Source organism: Varroa destructor, unplaced genomic scaffold (genome assembly GCF_002443255.2).
Source record: "Varroa destructor unplaced genomic scaffold, Vdes_3.0 BEIS01000007.1, whole genome shotgun sequence".
NCBI lineage: Eukaryota > Metazoa > Arthropoda > Arachnida > Mesostigmata > Varroidae > Varroa > Varroa destructor.
Window position 1 is genome coordinate 33,598,798 of NW_019211460.1, and position 27,599 is coordinate 33,626,396.

The following is a 27,599-nucleotide window of genomic DNA, read 5'->3' on the forward strand; positions in this document are numbered from 1 at the left end:
GACCCAGTCAGCTTTTTCGTATCTATAGTCAGTGGCGATATAAGATACTTGATGCTACCCTCTGCGATATTTGTTGAATACGCAGTTTCCATTCTTTATCGTTTTTTTTAATCATATTCCTATTCTAGGAAAAAATTCACGAGACGCAGGTAGTCGCGTCGGCGCTCCGCAACTTTGGCGGCTTATTTTTAACCAGCAAGAGCAAGCTGGTAACCCCCTTCCCCTCCCTCACCACCTCTGATTTGCCTAGGATCGCTTTCGCTTACCTTCTCGGTGCTTCTCCTTCTTTTTCTTTTTCGACTCCTTTTCCCGCGTTAGAAACAACAGTAACGACAACAAACAGAAGGACAAAAAGAAGCAATCGCTGGCGTGCCTGCTTCGCGCAAGCTCACGTCTGTCAGTCAGTGGTGAGTCCATCTGTTCGTCATTTACGTCACTCCGTAGGAACGCGATAATCATCGTGGTGACAATGATCTTCCCGGGACAAAAAGGTTCCAGTGATAATGATGCAGCAATGCTCGACTACCATGCGACAGGATGACTGAGCGATGATGATCAAAAACAAATCAAACTTTAGGTAATGAACGACCGAAGGAGCGAGTGAATGAAAAGGAAAAGGAGCAGCGACAGAGAGCCCGTGCTGGCCATTGGATCGTTCGACAATTTGTCGCGCTCGTCGCACCAGCAGCCGAATCGTTGGTCGTCGCGCCACGATCGTTGCGGCTGCTATTGTTGCTATTGGTGGTGGTAGCGGAAAGGGGAAGGGGGGGGGGTATTGTTCTTACTGTAGTCGTGGTTGTCGTCGGTGCTTAATTGAATGCCGACGCGGCCGCCTGGAAAACAAACAGTACACCCCCGACACCCCCGAATGCCAGCCAGAGCGAGCGGCTGAGATGGACGAAAAGGAACGGATTGTGGAACGGGCTTGTGAGTTTGAGATGGGTCTCAGGCTAAGCCTGAGTAGAGCAAAGAGAGAGGCCAGGAAACATCACGACAGAGGGGAACAGGAGCGAACGCTTGAACAGAATCTGACTGGGAATAATGCGAAGTTGCAGAGGTTCGGGAAGACTTTTGGATTGAACCATATTACCGCCGGGGCACTAGCAGCATAAGAGAAACGCAACAATAACAGAGTTGACGGTGGGGCGTCGGGAGCGACCAGAACAGTCGGAGAAGCTCCTATATGCAAAGTAGTTTTGGTTGCGTAGCCAAAGGCTGCGACGAGCTGGTGGAACCTGAGGCAACGCGGATCGGAGACGAATTAGGAGAAAGAGAGCACTTGAAGGTTGTTGGGTTTTTGCTTTGATCTCCATTAAAGGCAGACGGGAACTGGACCGAGTGGATGACTTTGCTATTGCAGAAGGGGCTAAGCAACTGCGTCCAACCCTGTATAGGTATTGCTTACAATATCGTTGCTACCAGCACGATCAGCAGTGCTGGTAGGGTGGGGTGATCCGCCGCTGTGCAAACTTTCAAAGACACTAAATATTTTGTACAATGTTTGCATACGTACAGATTAGAAATTACCAGAAAAGGGCATCCTTCATCCCGGCCATAATGTTGTATCATGTTTACATTTAAACAAGTCTTATAGTTCCGTGTGCTATTCAACCATATATGCTTCTTGCATCACTCGAAGTTACATTTAGCAGCCTAAATAGTAGAATACAAGTTTACAATCTATGACAATATCAGCTTTTTTAGGGTACACAGCGAGTGACGGTGGTCTAACTTGGAGTTTGATACGAATTTAGGTCAACTAACTTACTTCGAAAAGGAACTACTTCATACAGGTTTATAGCTATACGAAATTCGGAACAGTTCCGGATTTCGTATAAACGTTTGTTTGCTCTTGAAAATCATGCTAAAAATCTCCGTTTTTGTAAAAAATCATTTTCGTGATTGAACGTCCCGATAAACGTAGCTAATCGAAACGGTTGAATGGCTGTAATAGAACTAAAATAATGATAAGAAAAGTAAATGTCTGGTTTCTGTGCTAGGTCGTATTTATAGTGGCAGTGTTCGAATAAGCCTCGATGGTTACACAAGTATGTTTTTTTATTATTTTCTAATCAATCTATCTATTGTCGTACTAGGGTATGTCAGAAGCAGTTAGGAGTCGCCGCACTCCCTACTAAGCTCGCAGATCAGTCCGGCTTCTAATTTTCCAGTTGCGTTACGATTCGACAGGAGTCATCGGAAGGAAGGAAGGACTTTTCAGGATAACGGCAATAGAGAACAATAGGGAAATCGAGATAAATGTAGATCAGCCATAGCAACCCGTGTCGTAGAGGTATTCCATCTCAGGTTGTCGACAGTCTTTGCCCTCAATGTCGACAACAGACAAACAGGACAGTCGGTCCATTACAGGTCTCACGAATTAGGCTCATTTTGCAGATAAAACAACGAACATTCGAAAAGAGCCTGCGCAACTTAATGTTGAATCCCCGTACCTTCATAGACTTCATAAGAAGTTTTAATGATACTCTACGGCGGCACGTAGCCTCAACTGACAACCGATGAGATTGCATTAAAATGGCGTAGCAGTAGGGTGCATGCGCGAAACGAGGTTCAAGTGAAGTTCCATCGCATTGCTACTTAAATAGTTAAATCAGGTTATAATAAACCAGAATATCTCACAGGTGTCAAGTTAGGGTAAACGTTGAACGCTGTGAATAGGAAAACATCATTATATCATTCACATACAACTGACATACCTCCGTCAACTATCAACAGATTACAGTGTATTGGTACCATGTAGCTTTTTGATGTTTTGCAGCATTGTCTATTCTCTCAAAAAGCTTTCGCCGCTTACGCTGCATATAAGAGGGTCTGTAGAAGTCAGTGTCGGAAGTCTACTTGTTATGATATACCGATAGTCGTCTCCGACTTTATAGTTGAGCACTTGAAAGTTTGCACGCAAAGGTCAAAGTGATGTACGTGCATATAGGAGTGTGAACGTTCATCGTATCTGTTGCATTTGCACGCTAAGCATTGCTAGAAAAGCGGCTTAGATACCCTGAAGAAGCTTGATTGTATTTGGTCAGTACTCGTTCTTACAAAGTTTACCGTAATCACTCATATATACTGTTCCACCAGCTAATGTGATGATAATGTGGCGCGCAAAGGGTCGGTGCAGTACTCGATTACAAAAGTAAATTTTTACTTTCGGATTTATTGATAATATCTCTATAGGTAGTTATTATAACTTGCTTTAATACTGGTTCAAGGCTGTAACCGAAGTTCGAACAGATTACTTAAGCGATCCAACATTCTATGCCAGCCAAACCACTGACGACTAAAGAAAACGTGCTTTAAAGGAACTAGCATGACCGTGTTTTGACAGATCAATATGACCCCTATCCTCCAACCAAATGGATTATTATGCTTTAATAATTCAAAGTTACTATTTACAGGATAGGTTATATTTACACGTTAATTTTTAGTCTTACTTATGAAGGTAAGATGAACTTAACACATTTCGGCTACGTGTAGCAAAATCTGGTATATACAGAAAACACTTCTTTTCTCATTAAATCGACCATATTGAATCGCTTGATATCTACCTACCTACTCTTTTGAAACCACCAAATTGGTTGCGATATACGGAACTATGCTAAATTGTTTGCAATTCCGAAAATATCAAAAAGTAAGCTGTTATTTAATGTTTAAGTGGTAAGTTTGATCGAAGTCAAGAAACAAATTAAGGATAGAACAGGCCTCATCTAAACGGCAAGGCTACGGTCGGACTCCTTCCCACCTAGCAACGCAACATTTCGATAGAACTCGTTGACTTGTCTCAAGAAATGCTTTAATTTGGATAAAGTTGACTTGCTAACAGTAAAAGAGGAGTATTCAGACCAGCATAAACCCGTACCTTCATAAGCTTCATACTCATTACTTATCTATTTAAGCAAATTGCTTGACGTCGGGTCGGGCTTGAATTCGGCCCGAGATATATATACCAAAAAACACAGGCAGAGTAACTTCGGTTTATTGCTAAGTAATCTACGTACAATGTGTAACCTTTCCCGTACCGCTTAAACAAGTGTTTTCCGTTCTCGCTAATACCTGGCTGATAAACGTGGGCTAGTGATTCGCAAGCCTTAACAAACATCTATTAGATATTTAAACATGGCGCCTTTAGATTAGGATTAGAGCTCATCTTCTGTCGTCCGCTTTCTGGAAGGACCTTTATCTGTAAAATAAAATACGTCCACAGGAAAAAATTCATTCGATCCTGGTGACAGAATATTCTATGGGATTTCTTTGCTTATGGAAGCTAGTCATAAAGATACGCTGTTACATTATGATGGTAATCCGCGCACGCTTATTCCTGTTAAAAACGAAATTGTTGAGGAGTACGCTATCTTTACGCTACGTTATTTACGCCGAATGTGTCGTAGAGCAGATTCTTGATATAGTATTGAGTAACTGCCATCTGTTACTATACTGTCTAAGATACTGCCTAACTGATCCTTTTCGTGAAGTACCACACCGTGCTATGATGACTCCTAGCATCCCTACGTACCACGCAAATTTACAATTTTCCAACAGGCGCAATTATGTCCACTAATCGTGCCGCTTAATGGCACTCACCAAGAGTTGTAAATACTGTTTACGTTCTTCCAACACCATTAAAAAAATTTCCTTCTTCAGTCCAGACCATCTTCGTTGATAGCGGGTGCCATTGCCAGAATCTTAAGATGTGATGATCACTTCATTTGCTAATGCCGTAGTTCGTCGTAACTCTCATGTATAGTGAATCTTCTTCTAGTGGAACTCTTTTTTTAAATATTTTTCATCTTCTGGAACGTTCTCCATAAAAGTCCTAAAAGGTTCAATCAATTTTAATTCCTAATTAATTGTAGGTCGCATAAATCGATCTGCTTCAGTTTCATTTATGTACCTCTGCTATAAATTTCTACTTTCGATGAAATGTTTTTTACTTGAAAATTAATCGTAATCTGCTCGTTATTTCCAATTACATCCTAAACAATAATAACAATCAGCAATGTATGGTTCGTTAATTTTTTAAACTATACGAAGCTATAATACAATTGAGGTACTGACAAATATAACGTTGGTAGCTAACAGAATTGTATTAAAGAAAATACCGTCAAGATAAACTCATGGTCTCGTTATCGTTTCAACTTTAAGCTTAACCCGCCATTTTCCCTAAGTACTGTGCTATATAATACTTCATTATCCTTTAGTGAGACATGTCCTGTAGGAGAGAATACGGCACATCGGTAGTTTCCCATTACGAAAAATTAAAAAAAATACTTAATTTATCCAGTAATCTCATTCCTATCGCAGAGCTGTACGACACTTGAGAATTTTCTGTCCATGGAACCCAGCCCCAGGCAGCGTGCTGATTCTATACATATATATATGTAAAAAAAGTGTTTTTTTTTTATGTATACACAGCAAAATTACTTCATCAGACTACATACCTCGGACAGAAGCTACGAGGCATAATTTGTTGAGACATACAAATGTTGATGTTATCATTTCAGTAAATTTTATCATTCTCTCGCTGTTGAAATTTACATCTGAGGTGTACCCCCATCGGATTTCAGACCGTTCCCTCAACTGGCATTACAATAGCTTTAGCATGGCGTCATAAATTACCTGCATTTGGTGCTTATAAAGCGAGAGTCGATGTTCACAGAAAGAATAACTATATGTATTTTGAAATTCTATCCCTGAAAGATGGACGCATGCTAAACATATTGGTCTCCCTAATTCTATGAGGTGCGCTGAATAAAATGAAGATATCTAGATAGATAGTTCCAATAGAGTTGAAGAGCGCGCGCATCAATACTGGCATTGATATAGCGATCGACTAAAGCTGCGGTAGATGTACCCATAAAAAAATTCACATGCCTCTGTTTCCTACAAACAGGAGTGGTACAGAGTTTTTTTTATAAAAAAAAAAAAAAAAAAAAAAAGCTAATAAAAAATGAAAGACGACAGTGGGATGGTTCATCTAATTGATTTGTTAGAGACTCAGTGAGTAGTTGGTTATATTTAGCGTAGTTGGAAGAGGGTGCTTATAAGCACGATAATTCATTATTTAGATAGGGAATAATTAAATTCATGAAATTTGATTTTATAAATATAAATAGATCATGAATCACACTAGAGGATATAGTGACTCTTTGTGTAAAAGTCTTCATCGGTTCTTTAGAATAGGCAAGTTATTTTTAACGGGAAATATGTGATTTAGTTCTATAGCAGGATAGCCTTACCTGAAACTGTTGTCAGACACTAAAAAAAATTTCTGCTATATTTTTGCCCTTTCATTTGGCCATGTGGCTTGAAGAGACGAGCATCAGAACTAGCTATTTAATAATCAGTATACTGTTCGCTTAACTGTTGCCTAAGGTTCCACGGACATGGACAAGTTCACATATATTTTGCCGAAAATTTCTAACGTTATCTGTTTTTGACCAGAAGCTCTCAAAGTCAGCGATAAAACACATATCGATCGCAATTGATCGAGCAAACGTTCTCCGCTAAGATCACGATACGTGCATAAGAAACTTCTGTTCCCCCAGTAAAAACGAGTACGAGCATACAACAGACCTATGCAGGTGTAGCTTTTTAGGTGAGACGCCATCTTTGATGGCTGTTATGAGCGATTATTTAGGTCTAATGGCAAAGTGTTGTTACTTCGTCTGACGACATATGGGTTCTACTGGTGCTTATGGTGCTAGCATTGTCTGATACGCTTAAATGACGATTTGTTTTGATATTCCTCGAGCATAGTTCTATGGGTTTGGTGCTGTGAGAATAACGAGCATAATAAAATTATACTCTCCGCTATGGCTGAGAGTACTATAGATGATAATTTCAATAAACCAACCTATCCACTATCACTCAGGCGCTATAAATCTGTCATGGAAGTATGGGCATGGGAAGCGGTGTATTTTCATCCCCTGTGATAGGGGCACCTTGTATGTGCATGTTGCTTCATCAAACAATTTTCTCCTTTGCCCTCGTTTCCTTGCCTGCCGATTCTCTAAACTGTTCGATACGCACGTAGATAGTGAAGATGATCGTTTGCTTTTGCCTAGTCGGGAAGACAGTGATTGACAGAATATGTATACACAGGCTGTTCTTTAGTCATTATTAGGAAAACTATAGTTCATTGTCGTATGCGTAACTGTTTTAGAGGGTTGCAGAACTATGACATCTACGAGAATTTCGTCTAGACGTATCGGCGTATTTCAAAGTGTCGTTCCGCGACTGAGTGCCCAACTCGCGGGTGAACATCACCATTTAGCGGATCGTTTAGATGACCGCCGTCGCCGCGATCGCTGCCGCTACTGTCCAGCGAACAGATTCTTCTACCCTATCTATCCTCAATACCTACTCGGCTTAGTTCTCAAAGGAGCACTTCCGCGAGACTTTCCGCGGCCACCCGAAATCTGCATGTTCCAAAGCTACACGAAGAAATCCTGGAAAAAAGAGCACTCCGCTGGGGCCAGTTCCACCTAATTTTCAACTGCTAGTTTATTCTGTTGGCTCATAGTTAACGCCATTGCTGTTGGTGATGACACTAAGCATCGACTCAAACGTAGCTAGTACCATCAAGTTTCTCTCGAATAGTGGCACCGCGGAGTCTGCCCTCAGAGCTTGCAAATAGCTTAGACCGGTCGATGGCTGTACTCGAATACGCACTGGTCCTTAGCGCTAAACCGGCTGTTGGTGGGTCGATGACACGATGCGTCGAACTAACATGTAGACATATGCTGTCTGGAGAATGACAAACAGCAAAGGGCTTGACGGCCCATGGCCATGTAAGTGCGTATTCAGGACAGAATTTTGTAAACTTCATCGTAGAAGTGAACGAGCCCTTGAAACCAGTTCGTCCCGTAGCTGACTCTGGCTCGGTGCCGCGAGCAATTATACCTAGTTTCTCATTGGACCACATTTTTGATGACAGGCCAGGTTGTCCAATGTGTCAATCCTACCAGATCAGTATCTGTTTTTTTAGGCTGTTATTTTAGGCTATATATCTGGGCAGATATGTAACAGAGGTCTCGGGAGTCAAATGCGAACAGGAGCAACGACGACACCCGCGTAACAGCTCCACAGTTTTGTCGCTGTCCATTGTATACGTTAGTTTTACTTCCTCTCCATAATACGATCCCTGCAGTCCTTATAAAACCAAACAAAGCGTACCTGCGTTTGATGATCGCCGACCCTTCCGTGATCGCAACGCCATCTAGTTTTCGTACAAACATACATAGCAATCAGTGCGGAAGGGGATTCGTCGATGGCTCCTTATGCGTTATATTATTCGTATATTCGTCCAGGGGAACTCATCTTGGTCATTGATCTAGGTCTCTCGATGCAGTATTTCGCTTTTACTCTGCATGTCTCATTTACCTTGATGCTATCTCTCCAGCTAATCACTGTGGCTCTAAGCAGTCGTTCTTGCTCTGATATCTCATTCAGATGTTCCTCTATGGGCACACTCGTATCTTTATCTATGACTGTCTGTGGTGTTCTTTGGGGCGGGTGAATATATAGATTTGTGTATGTGTTTACGTATAAGACCGTGTACGGATAAGGCTGGCTGTTTGCATTGACATTGGTACGTTTCCATTCGAAACAGACATTTGCTTAGAGCCTGTTGTTGTTGTCGTCGTCGTCGTCGTCGTGCTGATGGGTTGATGGCCGATATGGCCGGCCGAAGAGGCTGATACGCGGCGATGTCTATCCGTTGATCTTACACGCCGTTACAATTCTGGTTGAACTCATCGTCGATTGGTCGTGTCCAACTGCGTCCGTGATGCTGATCTGTTACTACTACTGCCGCGTGTAGAAAGTAAAAGAAAGCGAGAGAGCGGCCAATGAGATAAGTGTCTGATGCCAACTGCGATTAGTCGAATGCTGAAACCGTCTCAGCCGAAAATACAATTTTGGTGTTTTTCCGATCTTCGACCGAGAAGTCATTAGGACGTTGTAGAGTACCGCGAGCATCAAATAGTCGGTAGCCAGCAGACGTCTGCGCCTGCAAAAAGCGCAACTTTAAAAAAATCTTACCTGAAAAATGTTACTACTGCCGTGATTGTTGTTGCCTACTTTACACTGAAAGACCTAAGATGGGAAAGGAAATGGCAAGGTCGAAAAAAGCTGATGATTCCTCGATGGAACTCTGACCCGCAAGGTGGGACAACTCATGAAGCCATAGTAAAATACACGATACGGCGAAATTAAAAACAAGCTAGGCAAGATAGCAGATTATGATTTAGTTTAAATACATCAATTTCTTATCTGTCTCCGTTTGCTAGCTTTGTGTCATCTTGAAACTGGGCCCACACAATCAAGCCTATGTCTGTCCTAGTGCTACTCTGTAGAAGGGAAGATAGAAACAATCGAACGAGATAGGAGGTTCTGTTAGAAGAAAGTAACAAGATCAGTTGATAAGCGAATGGTGTCGCCAGGGCAGTAATTTGTCTGGAAAGAACGTTCCCTGCAGAGGCTCCTACGCGATGCATATCTGCGACTCTGTGCAAAGTAATCTGCGTTGGTTATATTACGCTAGCACACGGATATAGTATAAACTAAAACTTTCTGATGTTCCCACATTTATCAAACACAGATAGAACTAACACGTATGTATTAGTCATTCTATACTGTGAGAATTGGCAAAAGTGTCCCTCTGTCACTATGGGCTCATGACAATACAATACATAGATGAAAACACTTAGCGTACGCTAGGTACTCCACGTCCGTCCTCGGTATACATTAAACGGTCGGGCATTTCTTATAATGGCGCAAAGTTATTGTTGTCGAACCTTGTACTAAGTATCATTATGGCTGTCGAGCGGGTGTATTTGTGTACGAAATAGGCAATCGTAAACAATAACAATTCATATATCGAAGATTCGATCAGCCGAATGATGAATGTAGCAGCAGCACAGCCGGTGTGTGTGGGTGTGTCTCTCTGAGAGTGTGTCTGTGGGTGCGTGTCTGTGTGTGTGTGTATCTGTGTGTGTGTCTCTCTGTGTGTATCTATCTGTGTCGGTTTGTGTCTGTGTGTGTGTCTCTCTGTGAGTGTCTATCTGTGTCGGTGTGTGTGTGCATGTCTCTGTGTGTGTGTGGTGTCTCTCTCTGTGTGTGTGCGTGTGTCTATCTGTGTGGGCGTGGGTGGGCGTGCGCGCGTGTGTGTGTGCGGCTCCAGAGGTAAGTAGGCAGCATTACGTATAAAGTCATATTGGCGACTACTCTTTAGAAAAGTAGTCGCCAAGTGAAATGAGTTCGATGGGTCGCTACATAGATATGTATATGTTATTCTATTGGATTGTTAGCTTCCTCTATCCTATATTGGGCAGACTCTGAGCAGATCAGACCGATCAGATCAGATCAGGTTGTTTCACCGTAAGTGAGCCTTTCCTCGAGATGGAAAGTGATAACGTGGAAAGAAGCTGTGTCCGAATTACCTTATTTTTTTTTTGTCGATTTATCTTAGCGGGCAGAGAGTGCGATTTCAGCGGTGGTCGAGGGGCGCTTCCTGAGCAATCTCTGCCGCCAGATGGATTTCGTTACTTTGCAAGTTGAAACCATTGCTTCTAGTTCAAGGTATGTAGGAGAAACCATGGCACTATTGCAGTCGGTCAGGCTGTCGTCATTGTAGAGTGTTGTTGGCACCAGCAAAATGGACGTTTTGCTAGCTCAATATAAATGATGCCCCAAAAAAACGGCAACTAGATACGTTTCCTTTTTGTTAACATCTTTGCATATTGCCAACCTGCTAGAACCTGCCGACCAGACTTCCTTATGCAGGAACATTCAGTGCAGGATGGTGTCGGATAGAAAAGGGTGATGCGACCGATTACGCCCTAATTAGTTGTGCTTACTGATTTTCGTAGTATTTTTTTTTTGCATACTATGGAAGAGATCTTTGTTATAGTTGTCCTTTTCCTTCGAATTACAATGGTAACTTTGTATAGATGATACCTTTTAGAAGAACCGGCGAACTTATGTCTAACAAGAGTTAGCATTGTACTCTAGACACTAAGCGCTGTTTAATTTTCTGTTATAGTTATTATTTAACTGGCCACGTATTTAAGTGAACTAGGAAAAATTACAAAAAGCAAATAGCCATCATCTTTATTCGACTATTCTAGCTAAGTTGAATAGGCAACTTTCTACTTCTTCACTATGTGTTTTTTTTTTAACTATGCGCTATACTGTGTTCTTTTTTTTTTTTATAAAAAGTTGATGAAATTAAGCATGAAAATAGATCTGGCTAGCTACATGTAACTAAACAGAGAAAAATCCTAACCGAAGATCCCGCTTGCCTTCCGCCTGCTGCAGTGATGATTAACAAAAGTCCTGAAACACTGTTACTTCACTCGAAGAAGTACACAAGCATGGCCGAACGAGGGTGGCAAACCAACATCATTTGGACTTTGGACCACCAACAGTTCTGCCGATCAGTAGCATCATCAGGTGAGGTATAATATTCTATGACGAAGCAGATTTTCGGTAGCAATTGCTCGCGGTTACGGTGAGAGCTTTACTAGAAGCGAGCATCAACAAAGTTGAACAGCTTCAGTCGATCACGCTCGTATCCAGCCCGATATACCCAGTCAGCTTAGAGATTTGATTCGACACTGGCCGCTCGTACTGCTTAAGCTGTTGCTTTACGCCACAGCGAATTTCAACGTTCAGTAACCAAAGCATTAGCGGCAACTTGTTCAATGTTCAGTAGTTATCTGAGAGAAATAGAGGCAAAGCGTCCGACGTTGATTCCGTCGCCGACACTCATTCTCGTTGTGTCAACAAACTCATGTCCAGCCAGTTGAGTAAAGCAATGCTATCATCCAGCCGTCCCTACATCATCTCCAGCTCCATCGGGATTTGGCTCTGATAGTAGTTGTGTCTGAGCGATGGAACAGAAATGCCATCGCCTTCTCAGCCGCCCCTGCGAACTTCGGATCAAAATATAATACACAACAAGTCGTGAGATGAGAACGGACGCAAACGTGAAAGCGATGCACTCACGCATATACACACACAAGTAGCCAGCTTCAAATAGGAAGATGGTTCATTCCGCATTTGGCTACGTAGCTATGATTTTGTTCTTATCATTGCGTGTCACTCGAGACCTCCTAGTCGTCGAGCGTTCCGCAAAGCAGTGTGCCTGAATTCTAGATGGTCAGTATAGTGAGTTCTGTCGTAATAATCCACGCATCCACGGTCACAGACTTAGAAGTTCCAGTTTCGGGCGTGCTTAATCGTAAGGCTAGCTTGTATTATGCAGCGTGTTCAGGAATTACGTGATTCTAGGTAAAATTAATCAAAGTTTGAAGAAAATTTTCCAGTAATTAAACGCTTCTTGTCAGTACTTTAAGTTATAGCAACCTAATTAGTAACTTATTCCTCAAAAACTTTGCCGTTACTTTACTTTACTTTACTTTACTTTAAAATAACGGATTCCAATGTGTCAGCTGCAAAAACACAAAGAATTCACATTTGGTTATTTTCTTTACTCTGATGATAAAACAGACTGCTAAAAATCACACACTATTAGCAAAAAAAATTGTTCAATCATTATTTAAATATTCAATAGTGGCGCTCTGTAAACATTACGGGGTAACATTCGTTCGAGAGAAGTAGTCTGCTCGCTGCTATTACTGCAAGTGTAAAGGCGCGCACCTATTTCGAATAATTTCTTCACCAAACTCAATCCGTTTCATCTGGTCCCATTTCAGTAGTAGTTGAGATTTACCCCGGCTCCGCATCATCTATTGACTCATTATTCTACGCAAAAGCAGTAATCACTTTACTACTTCAACAGCAATGAGGTGGCATTGAAGCGAGGGCAGGTTATCGCTGATATGGGGAACATATCAAATGACGACTCATTTCGGATTACTTGCCAGATTCGGTTCACGCTCAAAGCTGCGGTATCTAGTACCGTTACTCTCGATACTCCTCCTTTACGTTCTTTTCCTTTTCAAACATACATTGATGCGGACTTTATTCTGTTGGCACCACTGTGTGCATATATAGGCATATGCTTGGCAGAGAGCCGCCAACGGGAGTTTCTATGACGCGATTTGTCGGTCATTTGGACACCCATCTTGTTCCCACACTGACCCCTTCCCGTCCCATCCCTCTTATAAAGCACGAAGGAGCGCGATCAATCCGCACTGATGTCGCCGTTGCTATTGCTGACGATTTGTGACAATGGAACAGAAGCGATCTGGCTCGAAAACTACCCCTATTCCGGGCGATTGGTTCGGCACTTGCTCCATCAGACGGCGATGTTCGTACTAAAGCGGGGAAAAGACATCGGATAATATGAGGAGACAATGCGTCTGTTTGACTGTTAGTGTGTTTGGTTAAGCCATTATGTCTATCTACCCACCTCTGAAAGCTGACTATAGCGATGTCATCGACGTGTGTTCTAACGGTGCCCGTGAGCAGAACGGGAGGCTTTTTCCGGCTGGGGAGTAGGTTACTAATCGCGGCCCCAGTACTGGAGTCATAAATGCCATTTTACCGTTTGTCCTCCAAATGTCGAGCGCTTTCACTCGCGCCCACTTCATTGGCAGTCTTCGATTTAGGTGCCGTTGAAAAAGCGACAATTCACATCCCATCCCTGGCCGGCGTCGTTGCTATAACGATCCGAAACTCAGACCGGTTTTCCCGATTCCACTCGATTTGCGGCACAGCATCTTCGAATCGAAAACTGCTATAGGGTACTACTGTGGTGCACGTGTCGATTAACGCCTACCTTTGTCTGTAGCGGAAATAGCTGGAGGAATTAGGGAAAAGCTGCCTAGTATGGGGTGTTGTGAAAGGATTTTGGATAATAGAAATTCATTCCTTAGAACTACGTCTCAAAGTGAAATTAGAAAGTGAAAGCTAAACTCTCTACAAACCGTTAGAAATTCATATGGCTAAGACATATCCAATGCAGAAAGCTACATGTAAAATCAGATATAGTATTATTCATGGCTACCTATTACCTACCAGGCATGCCTACCTGACTTTGGCTGTTGTGAGTACTGTATATAACAGGGTCGTCACCTTATTTCTAACATAATCTACTTTGAACCCTGTGTAACAAACTGAAAAGACGTGACAAAGAGCACAGGAAATATAATTGTAGAAATTAACGCGATATGGAAGAACGACCGTTGTTCTTGTCGAGCTTTCCCCACAGGCAGGTTTGCCATATGATCTAAAGGCGACTTGATCATTTTAATGAAACAAAAAACAATTTAGTAAAAAACAAGATAATGCTATTCTTGTACATATACAAACCTCTTTTTCATTACATTGACTGCATTTGATCTTTATAGCTATTCTGGTTTCATAAAGGGCACATCGTGGATCGAAACTGGCACTTTCCATATAGGGCATAGGCAAACTGGGCGATCAACGTCGTCAAGAAGAAAACATTCAGTAAGGTTAAACTCCTTTTTGAAGATCTTGCTAAGATGAATGGTCTGCACATAAATATAGATAGTGTGTATAGATAGAGTGTTGTTTCGTATCGAAAACCATAAAGCATTTGCTAGTTTGGTAACGTTAATTTGCCAACCGTCAGGCTCGCTAGCGCCGGTGGCTTCCCGCTATTTTCTGACAAGCTTTTGAATCAGAACAAATGACACCAATTTTCCGGAACCAAAAAATGGTTTAAGCAAATAGATACGTTTCAAACTTTGAACCCAGAACCGCATGGCAAGAGGCGATGAGCTTCTGGCAGGTAAAACGATCTGACGTCGCTGAAAGTCGTATCAGTCGCGTTAAACCTAGACTGTTGTGTTTTTCCGATCGGTAATAAATTAACTGACGTAATTTCATTTTCTGTTTTTAGCCTCAGCGACGCACAACATCATTTGACCGTTCGGTCCAGCTAGTCCCGTGCAATTTACGGCTCTGAACGAAAACTAGTGTGATGTCGTTGTCACAAAGGTTAATTTAGCTATAGGAAATACAGTCTCGTTTGATTTTAGTGTCCTCACGCGCTAGTCTACCTACTTGTTTATCTTCGCGACCCCGTACAGCCCCTTTAGAGGCTAGTGAAAAACACGCACATTCGTAGTTGGGTTATGGGTTAGTTAGATCAGGGCTGGCCCAAACTTCCTGTGTTCGGTCTCCGGATAATAGACTTAATCATAAGCTATGTCACAAGGTGTGCTTACTAATTCTTAGTCTTCTCGAAATGTTTATTGATGACGCGGTCCAGGCTCCTGATCCCCAGGACCCAAAGCGCGGCATTTTGAATGTTATGCATTCTATGCACTAATAGATTCAGCATCGCTTGCTGAATCTATTAGTTTTAATAGCCCAACATTTTCTGATGTAAAATGTTACTTTTCCATAAATTTAAAAAAATCTCTTTAGAGAACATAGCAGAAATCAGGCTAAAATAAGTAAAAATGCGGTGACAGTAGGATATCGACTTACTTTAGATCCAGCCAAGCATTGATGCCAACCAGTTAAGCCGGTGCTAAGAACATGTCTGGCAGTTTTTCTACCATACTTTACACCTGGAATCTAGATAGGTTTTAAATTGACAGAAGAATAATTCCAACGAACGATGATGGCGCTAATGATCTTCTCAAATGATATATTTAGCATTGTGTATCTTACAAAGAAAGGCTTGATGTAGAATCCACCAAAAAACTGCAATAGTTGTTGGACAATAGTGTGTTATAGCTTTTATTAATATCGTACCTATTCATTCTGACTGTTCACAGAAGAATCGTCCGAATCAGTTGAAGACCCAGGTACGGGTGATCAAAGTGCCGATGACGACCCACTCGACGAAATTCCCTGTTGCAACGAAAAGCCGATTACGCGCAACTTGTCAAACCAAATAGATAAACTTGCAAATACAGATCCTGCAAGTAAACCTACAGCTATAACGAGAGATCAACGAAAATATAATCGTTAACGTTATAGGTAATGAATCTACAAGAGCGCCATTGACCCCAGCGAAAAAAGATGGCTCGACCCCCATTGCAGGTGTTAACAAGTGCCGGGTAGATACACCAGCATTGCATCTGCTGAAGCATTAATTGAACCCATTTTAAAATCAAACAATTAATAAAACAATCAAAACGTCTGCAATTTTATCTATGCTATATAAAATGGTACTTTTAGGCAGAGTGAACTGTAGAAAGCTATAGTTTAATTCATGTTCATATTGTTGACACATTAACCTGAAAAGCAATTAAAGGTCTAAGCTGTCTATGATGTCATCATTTGTGATAGGGCTTTCCATATGTCATTTCAGGTTATCTACTCCTACTTAAGCATGGTTATGCTCTACCTATGTCAAAGTGTCTCTGGTAGTGAAAAAATCGATCTAGAGATGCAGATATCTAAAAATAAGCTGCCCTTCTGTTTACATGCTAACACGAACAAACATTACGACTTTTGCCCCATGTAGGCGTGTGTAGTGTTTATTTAAATTAAACTTAAATCTTACCTTGCACCCTATAGGCAAAAACTAGTATATGCTAAATGCTCAGCATCTGAACGCAGCCTAAAAGCCTTAACTGACTATGAGTCTGCATTATGTTGAACTGATTAAGCTGCCCTGTTGTGTTGTATTATCGTTCGATTTGTAGCATTTGTACACGCTCAACTTAAAGGAGAAGCTTTTTGGTGCCTCGAAAATTGAAGCCTTAATCGATATTTTGACCCACATTCCTGCTACAGAAAAATGACATAAAAGTGTCTAGCACCGGTAAACCAAAATAGTCCACAATCAATTTTTCTGGCATCCGAAGCGTTCTTGGCGTGATTAGCTTCAACTGGACTTATCAATACTTGTGTTATCTCTAATCACATAATACACTTCACTTTGCATCAGTCTGACTTGCCCATAGCCTCGAATAAACCGCAGGTTCGGAAAAGAACTTCCTGTTTCCAAATTAATTCATATACTTTTTAACTACCTGCGCATAAGGTATGATAGCTCCCGCGGAATCTACACCTACCATAAGAGGCATCCTTGCTTGGGCACAGCTGGACAACCGTGTCCAGCACATGCTTAAGAGAAGGAAAAATCTCCGGATCTCGGAGAAAGTGTTTAACATTAGTCGTCCCAAATAAAAGGAAGACCCAACGAACCGCAAATCATGAAGAGAGATCATCAAGAGAAACCGTGTTTATAAACCCTTATTCGGCTTGTTAGTGCAACGGGCATTTTCTTACTGAGAAGGTTGCAAAGAGTTACGCGAGGTACAGCATCGATGCAGTCTAGGCAAATCAGCTTCAACGGCATAAAGAATACAAAAAAAACCCTACATTCTACCCTATATTCGCTGACTTCGAGGCCACGTTCGATTCCGGTTCAAAAAATCAATGTTTTGTAAAAACTCGACGAAAAGGTGTATTAGTGTATTTTGACCTGATACGGTCGCTAGTCACAAGAGGCATCACTTCCCCTTCTCGTCGACATATATTATAGGCATTATAATTATTACGAATGTATGAAATAAAGACACGAAGTTAAATATAGCGCGGTATCCGGTTCGCCATCGCCCAGAAAGAGAAACGCACTGTAACTAAGAAGACCCATAGCGTAACCCCAAACGGTAAACCACAGAAGCACCTATTTGGGCGGTCTTGCATATATCTTGTTCCTTATCAAAGTTAGAGAAATACAAGTGATTTCAAGATGAAAAAAACATTAAGGAAGGATTAAATGTGCGGATATTTTCAAAGTTTATATAAACAACGATATGCCCACAACTTTACATGCGAAATATCTGATTTGATGATTGTGATTTAAACTAACTAGACTAAAAAGACAACACAGCAATGTTTCTAAGAGAGTGGCCTTTTTTTCCAGGCCCAACTAATTTTGGAATATCTTGGACATATTTGTAACGCCTATGCAGAATAATGGCTTCTGCAGGCCAGTTCCTGCTATGTTAGACGCATCGAATCTTTAAACAGCAAAAGTTTTCAGTGGTAATGTACAGGATGTTTCAAACGTACGTCCACAGTCACAAGTCTAAACAAATGTTCCGGTTCTTATTTTCTGCAGTGCCGCTAGATATTGCTTGAGATAATTAGCGACCATCGCAGGATAAACAGCTGGTTCTAAACCCAGACCTCCACACATGTCACCCAACTTGGTAAGTAAACGCTGAATCACCACAGAATTACAGAACAAATCGTTAGGTCTAATTAATCTATATTAGCTCGATTGATGATTGATTATATAATGATTACCACGTTTTTCTCAGAGCCGATTAACTATCTATATCTACCTACTGCTGATTATGTATGCCAAAGCCGGGTAAACGATTTTTGGACAAAAAGCGAACGAAAGATAACATACTAATCTTATCAACTTATTAGTTTACTAAGTTATGAAGACTATTCATTAGGTCTCTTCTATGATTTTATTTCTACTTAGTATTGATGCAGAAGACAGACGTTACTTGCAGCGCTGCACATATGACTTCGCTTCGACGTAGAGGCGTGTGTTAATATCAATACCTGTTTATAAATACCTGTTTTTTGGTCACCCTATAATTTACAGCCAATATATTAGTTTCATTGGAGTGGTAGAAATATACTGGATGCGGTAATTTGAAAAGTCTTTCCATGTTATTAATTTTTAATTTTATAACTGTCGCGTCAGTTGGCATTGCTAACGTCTCATATAATAACAGCATTTAAGCCCGGTAGCGTGTGTTCCGACCCATTTGCTTCGATGCAAAAACGAGCCATATATCACTTATTGAAGTCATAAATAATAAGAGGGAAATCTTGGTCGACTGATTGCTAATCGTTGTTTATTTTTTTTCATTGTTAAATTCCCATATTGATGATATTAAAAATGGTATGGAGCGATTTGGTGCTTTTACGTATGAATCAAAATATATGAAATGGGCAGGTAATCCCTTCATTGGTAATTTTCACAGACATATACTAATTAATGGTCTAGTACCAGAGAGCTTCTGTAACGGCGCGCTGTTATGATCCGACTAAAAGCGATCAGCTCGTTATCAATCAGTTGATCGATCTGTTCTAGCATCTGTCACGTTACAGAAGTATAAATTCTTTTTTACGTCTAGTATTATTACTTATACTGGCAGTGATCATAGTTGCATCTAGATTATAAAGTCTGTATCAGTCAGACGTCTACATCTCACATAGGTAATTAGTAAAATAGTGACAAACGATAATGAAAATCTTCAGTCACTACACAATTGATCGGGTCGCTAAATAGTCTGATCCCTGAACACAGATAACTAGCAAAAGCGTTCTTTTTTGCTCCATCCGGGGTTATTTTAAAGGAGACATGAGCACTTAAATGAACATCCGAATTCATTTCGCCATACACCCGAAACAGCTGGCGTCTAACATTAACAGCATTATTATAATATAACGTCGACCTGCTCAAATGTGTTACGAATCCTGTCCTTCGATAATTCACGTCCTGCGCTATCTGTAAGGCACTTCAAGTAAAACAGTGCCGACACAAAAAAATTTCGCGCATAGAAGTGCACAGGAGTGTAGCTACTTCGGCTGATTGAAGCTCTGAACTTTGTGCGAGTTCCACACTGTTAGCGATAGACAAAGTTGATTTCACTCTTATTTATTATTAAGTTAACGGGGTAATAACAATCCGGATGCCCGGAAGTAAGCAGGAAACGGGCTCTACAAGTCCTAGCACCATAATCAGTATATAGTACAAAGTTACATAAACTAGACATGGAGAGCTATCTAGGACTGTGCCGCTTCACATATCATTTGGTGTTATTCCATCTGCATTTAGTTGTATTTCTCGAGCTAATTATTTCAGTTATATGTCATCCTACTATCAGCGTTTTTAGTATCCTGTAATTTAAGAGAATGTTTCGAACTTTAGTTCTGCTTACGAGAAGAAATAGTAGGCAAAGCAAATCTTAAGCCCCGTAGGCATCAGCCTCATGTCTATCGGCCCTACCAACCTCTTCAGCCTATCGACCTCAAACTTTATATTATCACGACAGTTTCGAAATCTATGTATGTCCTGTACAGGCCACGTCGAAATCGCCTTACACAAGATACACATAAATGCCGAAATAAAATTATATTATCTATTAATGCAATAGAGTAAATTTTCTTTTCACTTCCTTACCCTGAAGTTATTTTGAGGCTTGCATTATTGCGGAATATGTAACGAAGATCTTCGTTGCTTCATGACACATGCATTCGTGCGTTCCTGAGGTCATCATCGTGTATCCTTTTCTTTAGCAATCCCTATAAAAAGGCAACATTTTTCTAAAGAGTGTTTATTATACCCATAGGCATTATTATTAGCAGTCCTATTTTGGTATTCAGCCATGTAGGCCTTCGAAGCTAGCAATCCATAGTGCGCAAGATAATGATATCACTCGGTAACGCACAGCTAATTGGACATTGTAGCATTTGACAAGTACTTGCAACAATTTATTTGTTACCAAAACAACATCCAACACTTGTTGTAGATGTAGTAGAAATATTTCGTTGACCGTTTCGAACCGGTAAAAAAGAGGTCATCTCTATATATTTTTATTAAGATATGTTTGATTTACACATAAAATCTATAGATAAATAAGCATAAGCGGCAATTTGGCTTCTTGTTGCACAGTTCTGACAGTTACACGGAATACAAAAACCGATGCTCGTAACCAGTTCCGCTAAGTATGGTACTCGTTTTATGACAGGAAGAAATAGCTACCGTTTATCATTTGAAATTGCCAACACAATTATAAAATTCGGTTTTCCATGGACTGCACGACAGAAAACTGTAACAGATATGGGCAAGCAGGTAAGATTCTTATGCCTAATATAAACCTTACGGTGCCGGAAAACCTCGCGCGGCCACAGAAACATATTTTCCATTCGCTACTTCATCAAGTTAGGTTTTGCAAACATTTTGAAAACGTTTTTTTAGGATGTCCATGTTTGAACGCTTGCAAATTCGTTATCGACCTTGCATTACGTTGCTCTAAATACATATATACAGCGGTCAACTTTCTCTAGTAGGGTCGCCTAATTTTCCAAACGCTCGATGTCAGGCGACCATGTCTATATAGTATAATTATGTTAGTGCGTCCTTTGACTAGATGGCATTTATACCGGTTTTCAGGCGCAGGACAAGCTCTAGCAGTAAGATGGCCTGTAAAAAATAGCTCATCGAATACGCTCGAATACCGAATTTTTTTGGCTAACTCACAAATAAATATAACGAGACATGCAATCTATGGAACTTATCTGGTGTGCCAATTCCACGTGCTGTACCGAGCACATATTCACAGGTCTTGTTAAGAATGGCCTGGATAGGCACGCAAAGACGCACTTCAAGCTTTTTGTGAAGGTCCCTCAAGACAACGTCAGCCAACAAATACACTATTAAATATATTAATACTCACCTCAGGGGGCGAGATAAGGACTGTACTAAAGTGTTTAGCAAAGATAATGCGGATGAGCAAGACTCTGAGGAAGGGCTGCGTAGCACATGATGGCCAAATCCAAGATGGATTCAGTTATCAACTCCTTTATTGTTAATAGTTTGTCTAGTAAACAGATCGTGTTCAGGAATGATAACGAAAAGCTTGACACAAAAGGGTAGCTCGATCAGGTTTTAGATCTGGGTTTTTGCGAAAAGTTGAAAATCACGAAGCTAACACCCAAACTAATAGGTATTCAGGATGAGCATAAAAGCCGATGGAAACGAAGATAAAATATCGAGCCATTCCGTAATACCGCGAACAAAAACTTCGGATGATCGTTCAACTAGTTACATTATTGAATCGAGCCTTGCCTGTTTCCCATCCTCGTTGGCCAGACATCTTGAAGTCCACATATATTCAGATTTCAATAAGAGGATTTTTCGTTTCCAAGGAAGATGAATCAGATTGGGCGAAATGTCTTAATTTAAGCCCGTTTTGCTTCGACAGTTGCGTCATTTAGTGTATATACGTTCTTCTTCCGCGTACCCCAGTGACAAAAATTCTACTTTAAATAGTAAAGCAGGCCCTTCAGCTAAGAAAATTCAAAAAATGATTTCACTTACAGCAGTCACAACAAGGCCTCTAAGTACTTCGGCTATAACACCAATTGCAGCGAAGCCCCCAATTAACCAAATAACACTGCCTAGGCCTCCAACATCAGAGACAACTGAAGGTACAGTTCGACCAAACGAGCAATTACGTAGAGCTCAGAAGAGATTTATCAGGTATTACGAATCCTGATGGTCAGCTGACGCTAACAATTGAACGTTGCGCATTTGCTTTTGAGAAAAGGCCAGTTTCGATTTGAGTCGAAATTATAAGAAATGAATGATCATAACAGAATCGGCCAGAGAAGCCATTGCATCGATATCTTCCGATGGCTAGTCGCATCGTAAATGGCACTACATCATTATCGCAGGTGATATTACCATGGAATTGACGTTTGAAAGCAGTGGAATGTACAACTGAACGAACTACAACCTCAATAAAAAGTATTATGCGAAAAACGAAGAAGGAGATCGATTGCCAGCAGTTCTGTGACATCGATCGATTAATCGAGACCTCCTCGGCGTCCTATAGCAGGACTACTGAAAGGATCACAAGTGACGTAGAAATTGTCCAAGACGCACAACGGGATTCAGTTCTAGCCTTTTATCCACTAGAGAAGGTACGGATCGACACAATCGTAGCAGTGTCTGGTTAGACCCCGGAAGCTACAAAACGTCTGGGAAACTTCTATCGGTTTGCCTATGACCATTGAAGTTCGAAAATAAACCAGTAACTGTGTAAACTAGATGAGGTGACGTACGAGATAGGATCGACGAATTGGAACAGGTTAGAAGAAAACAATCGATAGTTTCGTCCGTATAATTGACGGTTGTTACGACAACTACCATGAACGACGAAGAGGAAATGACCTTGAGAACAACCGATCTACAATCGATAAGAGACTATCTTCGAATTAACTTAGCAAACCCCTGGCCATTGTAAGCAGCGCGTCGTTCTCGGTTAAAACTCCACAACTAAATATTCTATATGTTAGCCTTTGGCGCTCTGCCTGGCTCTCAGAAGAGCTTGTTTGAGCAATTAGATCGTTTCGGGTAGTTTTATTCTGTATCAGCATACGCAGTAGGTTTTTGGCTGGTTTTTAGATGACGCCATCTTCGATAATGACACTTTAAGATTCTAAGTTCTGTAATCAATTAGAAACCTAGCCCTTATCCGGAAGTATTGTCGATGTAGATTACGTCAGATTCTTTACGAGACGACTCTGTGTAAGGAAGAAGCAAATCGTGGTACGAATAACGCTAGAAGCATTGAATATCGTATTGGACATAGTCGTCGTAAAGTATATCTACACCTTTGATACTTCAAGTAGTTTTTGACGATACTGCGATAACGTCACACCTTTATCAAAACATCGGCTTAGAATGTGTGGGGATTTAGGGTCCTTAGATGGGACACTGGGAGGTTTCGGTTCGCTGTCGATAAGATTTATTCCGACCAACCACATTCGAAGTGATATTAACTGGCCTTAATTGATCAGTGTTTCTTTTGCGTATGCCTTGATAATAACAAAAAAAAAAAAGAGAAAAAAAAAAGAGAAAAAAAAACTGTTCCAGTCCGTAGTATGAGTTTAAAAAAATGGCTTTGTGTTCGTAGTGCCCTCATTATACCCTGAACGTTTGGCACTGTTCCCATAAATTGGACAAACCGGCAAATAAAATTTTTACCATAACTTCATCCAAACGCAACAACGTATTTAAACACCATTCTCAAATTTACAAGTTTGTGCTGATATTAAATGAGAAAAGGATGATCGGATTCTGACGGGGCGTCCCAAAAACAGTTCGAATAACTATAACTTATAACACACATAATTAAATTGCAAAAGAATATATTTAAAATGTATAACCCTTCCCCCTTTTACACATGCCAATGAAGGTGGGCTCTTAATTTCTAAATTTAAATAAACACTTCATTTGATACTGTCATGCGTTCTCAAAATCCTCTAATGTTATCGGCTTTTTGGCGCAAACTTTACGATAAAAAACTTCACCGGCTTCAAGTCTTCGTTTCACTCATCTGTTTGAAGCTCGCTGATGTTTTTGATCTTTTGGAGCATTGGCGTTAAGATCGTAAGCAATTCCGTTCGGGTAAATAACTGACGGTCGTATAGGTGGATCTACCGGAAACTCCCTGTGATATAGCATCTCTGTTACATTTTCATACTCGTATTAACATTTAAAAATACATTTCTCTTGTTGAACGGTTGATTTTTGTCCGCTCATTATTTCCAATTCCCGAAAGCAAGAAACAATCAAAAAGTTATGATCCGTTAAATAGTGTGTGTGTGTATGTGCTTTTTGGGGACATCCTATAGGTAGTAAGCGAAGTACAGCCCTCTGCACAGCTCTAAACATGTGGCTTGCGTTTTCTATGCGCAGTACCAATACGTTTCAGGTGTCTACCGACGAAACTATATAGGTCATCAATGGTCATATATATTTGCTACTTGCAGGTTTTTTTAGGTGTTTTGAAAAATAATATATAGAACACTGCAGGTACTTAGAGCCATTCTATCAACAGCGCAACAGGGAAGTAAGATCTGAAATATTTTCTTAGGCATTTACATGGCAGCAGGTGAAATACCTGCAGGACCAAGGTCGTTAACCTAATTTACTTTCCTTTAAACCGATAAGATTTGATTTGCTCACTGGATTCGCTGGTCATGGAAGCAGGTTCATCGTATCTGGTCTTAATATAATTTCTCGATCCATACGGTTTAAGCTTTGAATTGATTGCGGGTTGAAAATGTTTGCCTGCGCCCATCACTTTAAAGCCTGCAGTTTATTTTAGACATAGCAGGTAATTAATGGCTGAAGGTTGCAAAAACATGAGTTGCTAAGCCGCCCCTACTTTGGGCAGGCTCAACCCGCCTGTTCAATACGGCCGAACATTGAGCGTGTCCAGTCTTCACAGCCTTGTCCAGTATTCTAAAACTACTGATAGAAATATATGATTTTCTCTAATTACTTAGCCTCTGACCAGATCGATAGCGCAATTTCGAGCATTTAATTTTTAGCCAATTTCTGAAATCTATCAATCAACGTTCCGTTGATAATACTAAATTATTTGCTAATTATCTGATTTAGGTTCTGTTTACTCCAGAAAAAGCAGAATGCGTGTTTCAGGGAAGGAAACGTTAACGATGTGATATGCGAAAGGCTTGCTTTACTCCCAGTTATTTCCTGCCATGCTTTTAAATAGCTAAAGGCATTTGAGGCATTTTCTGGCGATATCCGACCTTTACGATAATTCTGCACCCACACTGCAATAGAAAAATAACAAGACAGGTATAAAAACCTTGTAAGTGGTGTTAAAATCTCTCATGTTATTGAGTGGTGCTCCTTGGGTAGCTTTAATAAATTACTCCATGCACATACGGTAGCTTTCAAAACGCTTTCGATATCGTCCCTGCAAACAAATTGGCTCTATTCTTCAAGTATATCATCCGAATGGAAATTTCTTTGCCGAACAAAAATATTGAAGTATTTATGTTTTAGTGGAGCCTGTTTTTAGCTACTAACGCTCGGTCCGAAACCGCAATTGGATGATCCTCTAGCCACCGTGTTTCAGATCATACTGCGGTAGCCTTCGCTGATGCTCGCACGGCTGAGCCATCTGCAATTGGGACGTTACCGATTCCAACGTGATCCCTGTTGTCCTTATCTGAAACAGCTGTATTTTTATTTCTATCCTTTAGTAGACCTGTGTCAGATAGTCTTGGCCGACTTTTTTCACCATATACTTACCCTACCCGTGTTTTTTTTATCCAACTTCTTGCAGTTCACACAAAAGATATCACTGAAGACTCGTATTTTTAACCTGACGAGTTTCTGATTTGCTGAATTTTGAGGAGAAATTCGTTTAGCATGTTCATATCTCGTTTGCTATTAAATACATTAATACACAACATCGATTTGTCATAGACCGGTTCTATGGCGATCATATTAAGTTAAATACATTGCGTGGTTCCTGATCAGCCGTTCTCTGTCACCAGTTCCTGAGCGGCCGGTCCCTTTACGAGCGATACGAGCTAGCGCAAATAGCTGAGCTTATGATTTTGAAGATACAGCCGAAGATAGCTTTACCTACAGGACCGAAATTCCGCGATTGTTCGCGACGGCCTGCGGTCGCTGTCATCAACCGACATTAGGAAATTTTAGATTGATGAAAGCCATCAGTCATGTCGCCGCTGACAATTATGCTGTAGCCTTGGCCAAGCTCGTAGACGAAATACGTTTGCCAACATTGTTTTTCCTTTGCTTCTATCGTAGAGTAATCGGGAAGTTTGCAAGCGGCCAAAGAATCAACTTCTACCCACCGTGAGCCATAGGGGGTTTGTTTCTCACCTAATTCTGGAATTAAATATCAACGAAAGTCTATTTGCTTTTACCCGCAACGTTGTCAGCCTTGCATACGGGGTAATAAAATAACGATTCGCCCCGCTTGCATTTCAAATATGGAGCTAGCTGCAGTTTTTTCTAACAGTAATGATAGCGAAATAACGGGTAAACTGTATCACCTACTATCACCGAGGTAAACCCGATAACTATTCAACGTTCTGGGGAATATGTTTATGAAATGGCAACCCATTTTTTCAATCGTAAAGCGAACCGATGGACAAAGCCGATTTGTGTTGTAGTCAGTAAATGTACCACTTCGTTGGGAGCCAAAGGTGAGCGCACCGAATTGGTGTTTTGCATACAAAATATTCTGCCAATGCCCAGTAATAGGTTGAGCCAATATCAAGCAATAATATTTTTCATATTTACGTGACGGCGTAGCGGGTAACGTAATGCTTAATGGCGGCACCGGATCGAGAATTTGAAACATCTAGTAGCGCTGTTTACTACTAGAAAATTATAAGCGGAGTATAGTGACACACGGTTAAGAGAATTCGCAACGCAGTTGAAGCCGATAATCAGTAAACTTTACGCTTCTTTGATAACCGGTAGCTAAGAGTGTAAATATTTTCGACTTACGAGAAACCTTCGTTAGTTGTTGGTCCTGCCGTGATTAAATGGGAGATTTGAAACAAACAATCTGATATTTTGGCCTAGAGTACTAGAACTTGTAATAGATATTCGCTACCTAAATAACTAGACAGTTCTGTCTACATGTTACCAGTAATTTTATTCTCCTCGTTCACCTTATGGCTGTTGATAATGCAGGTCGACTATTGTTGTCGTCCGCCTCAAACTGGACCGCATGGTCAGACCATTCATCTTGACCCAATGTCCGTGTTGTGGCTGGCAATGGGAAGACAACACACGAAATTTTTTTTTGCTTCTTTATTTATATGGTAGCGTATTACTGAAGTAGGAAATCGAAAGACAGCCCTGAATTACTATGCTTATAGTCGACCCTCAACACGATTTCCTTGTTACGCCACCAAAATTACTATGAACTATCCACTGCGCGCTTATGTTGCGTAAGCCGTTGATCACTTCCGTAATCGATTACTAAATTTGGGCTTTGTACCAGTCCACGAAGCAGTAGACTTTTAAACATTTTGTCTAGCGTTTGAACACAGAAGAGGGTGGA

The 27,599-nt window shown here is 40.8% G+C and overlaps 1 protein-coding gene across 7 annotated transcripts in view; it reads left to right on the plus strand.

Annotated features, from left to right (window-relative positions):
- Window positions 1–16,234, plus strand: part of LOC111254172 (uncharacterized) — a 76,096-nt gene extending 59,862 nt beyond the window's left edge. For 5 of the 7 annotated variants that reach the window (XM_086974642.1, XM_086974644.1, XM_086974645.1 and 2 more), the window contains 3 exons: window positions 10,490–10,599; window positions 11,338–11,472; window positions 15,741–16,234. In XM_086974642.1, the coding sequence (XP_086830768.1) occupies window positions 11,340–11,472; window positions 15,741–15,937 (330 nt within the window). In that variant the 5' untranslated portion in view covers window positions 10,490–10,599; window positions 11,338–11,339 and the 3' untranslated portion in view covers window positions 15,938–16,234. Of the gene's footprint in view, window positions 1–8,972; window positions 9,185–10,074; window positions 10,204–10,489; window positions 10,600–11,337; window positions 11,473–15,740 lie in introns of those variants that run through there. The other 2 variants (XM_086974646.1, XM_086974647.1) reach the window with 2 other exon arrangements.
- The last annotated feature ends 11,365 nt before the right edge of the window (window positions 16,235–27,599 follow it).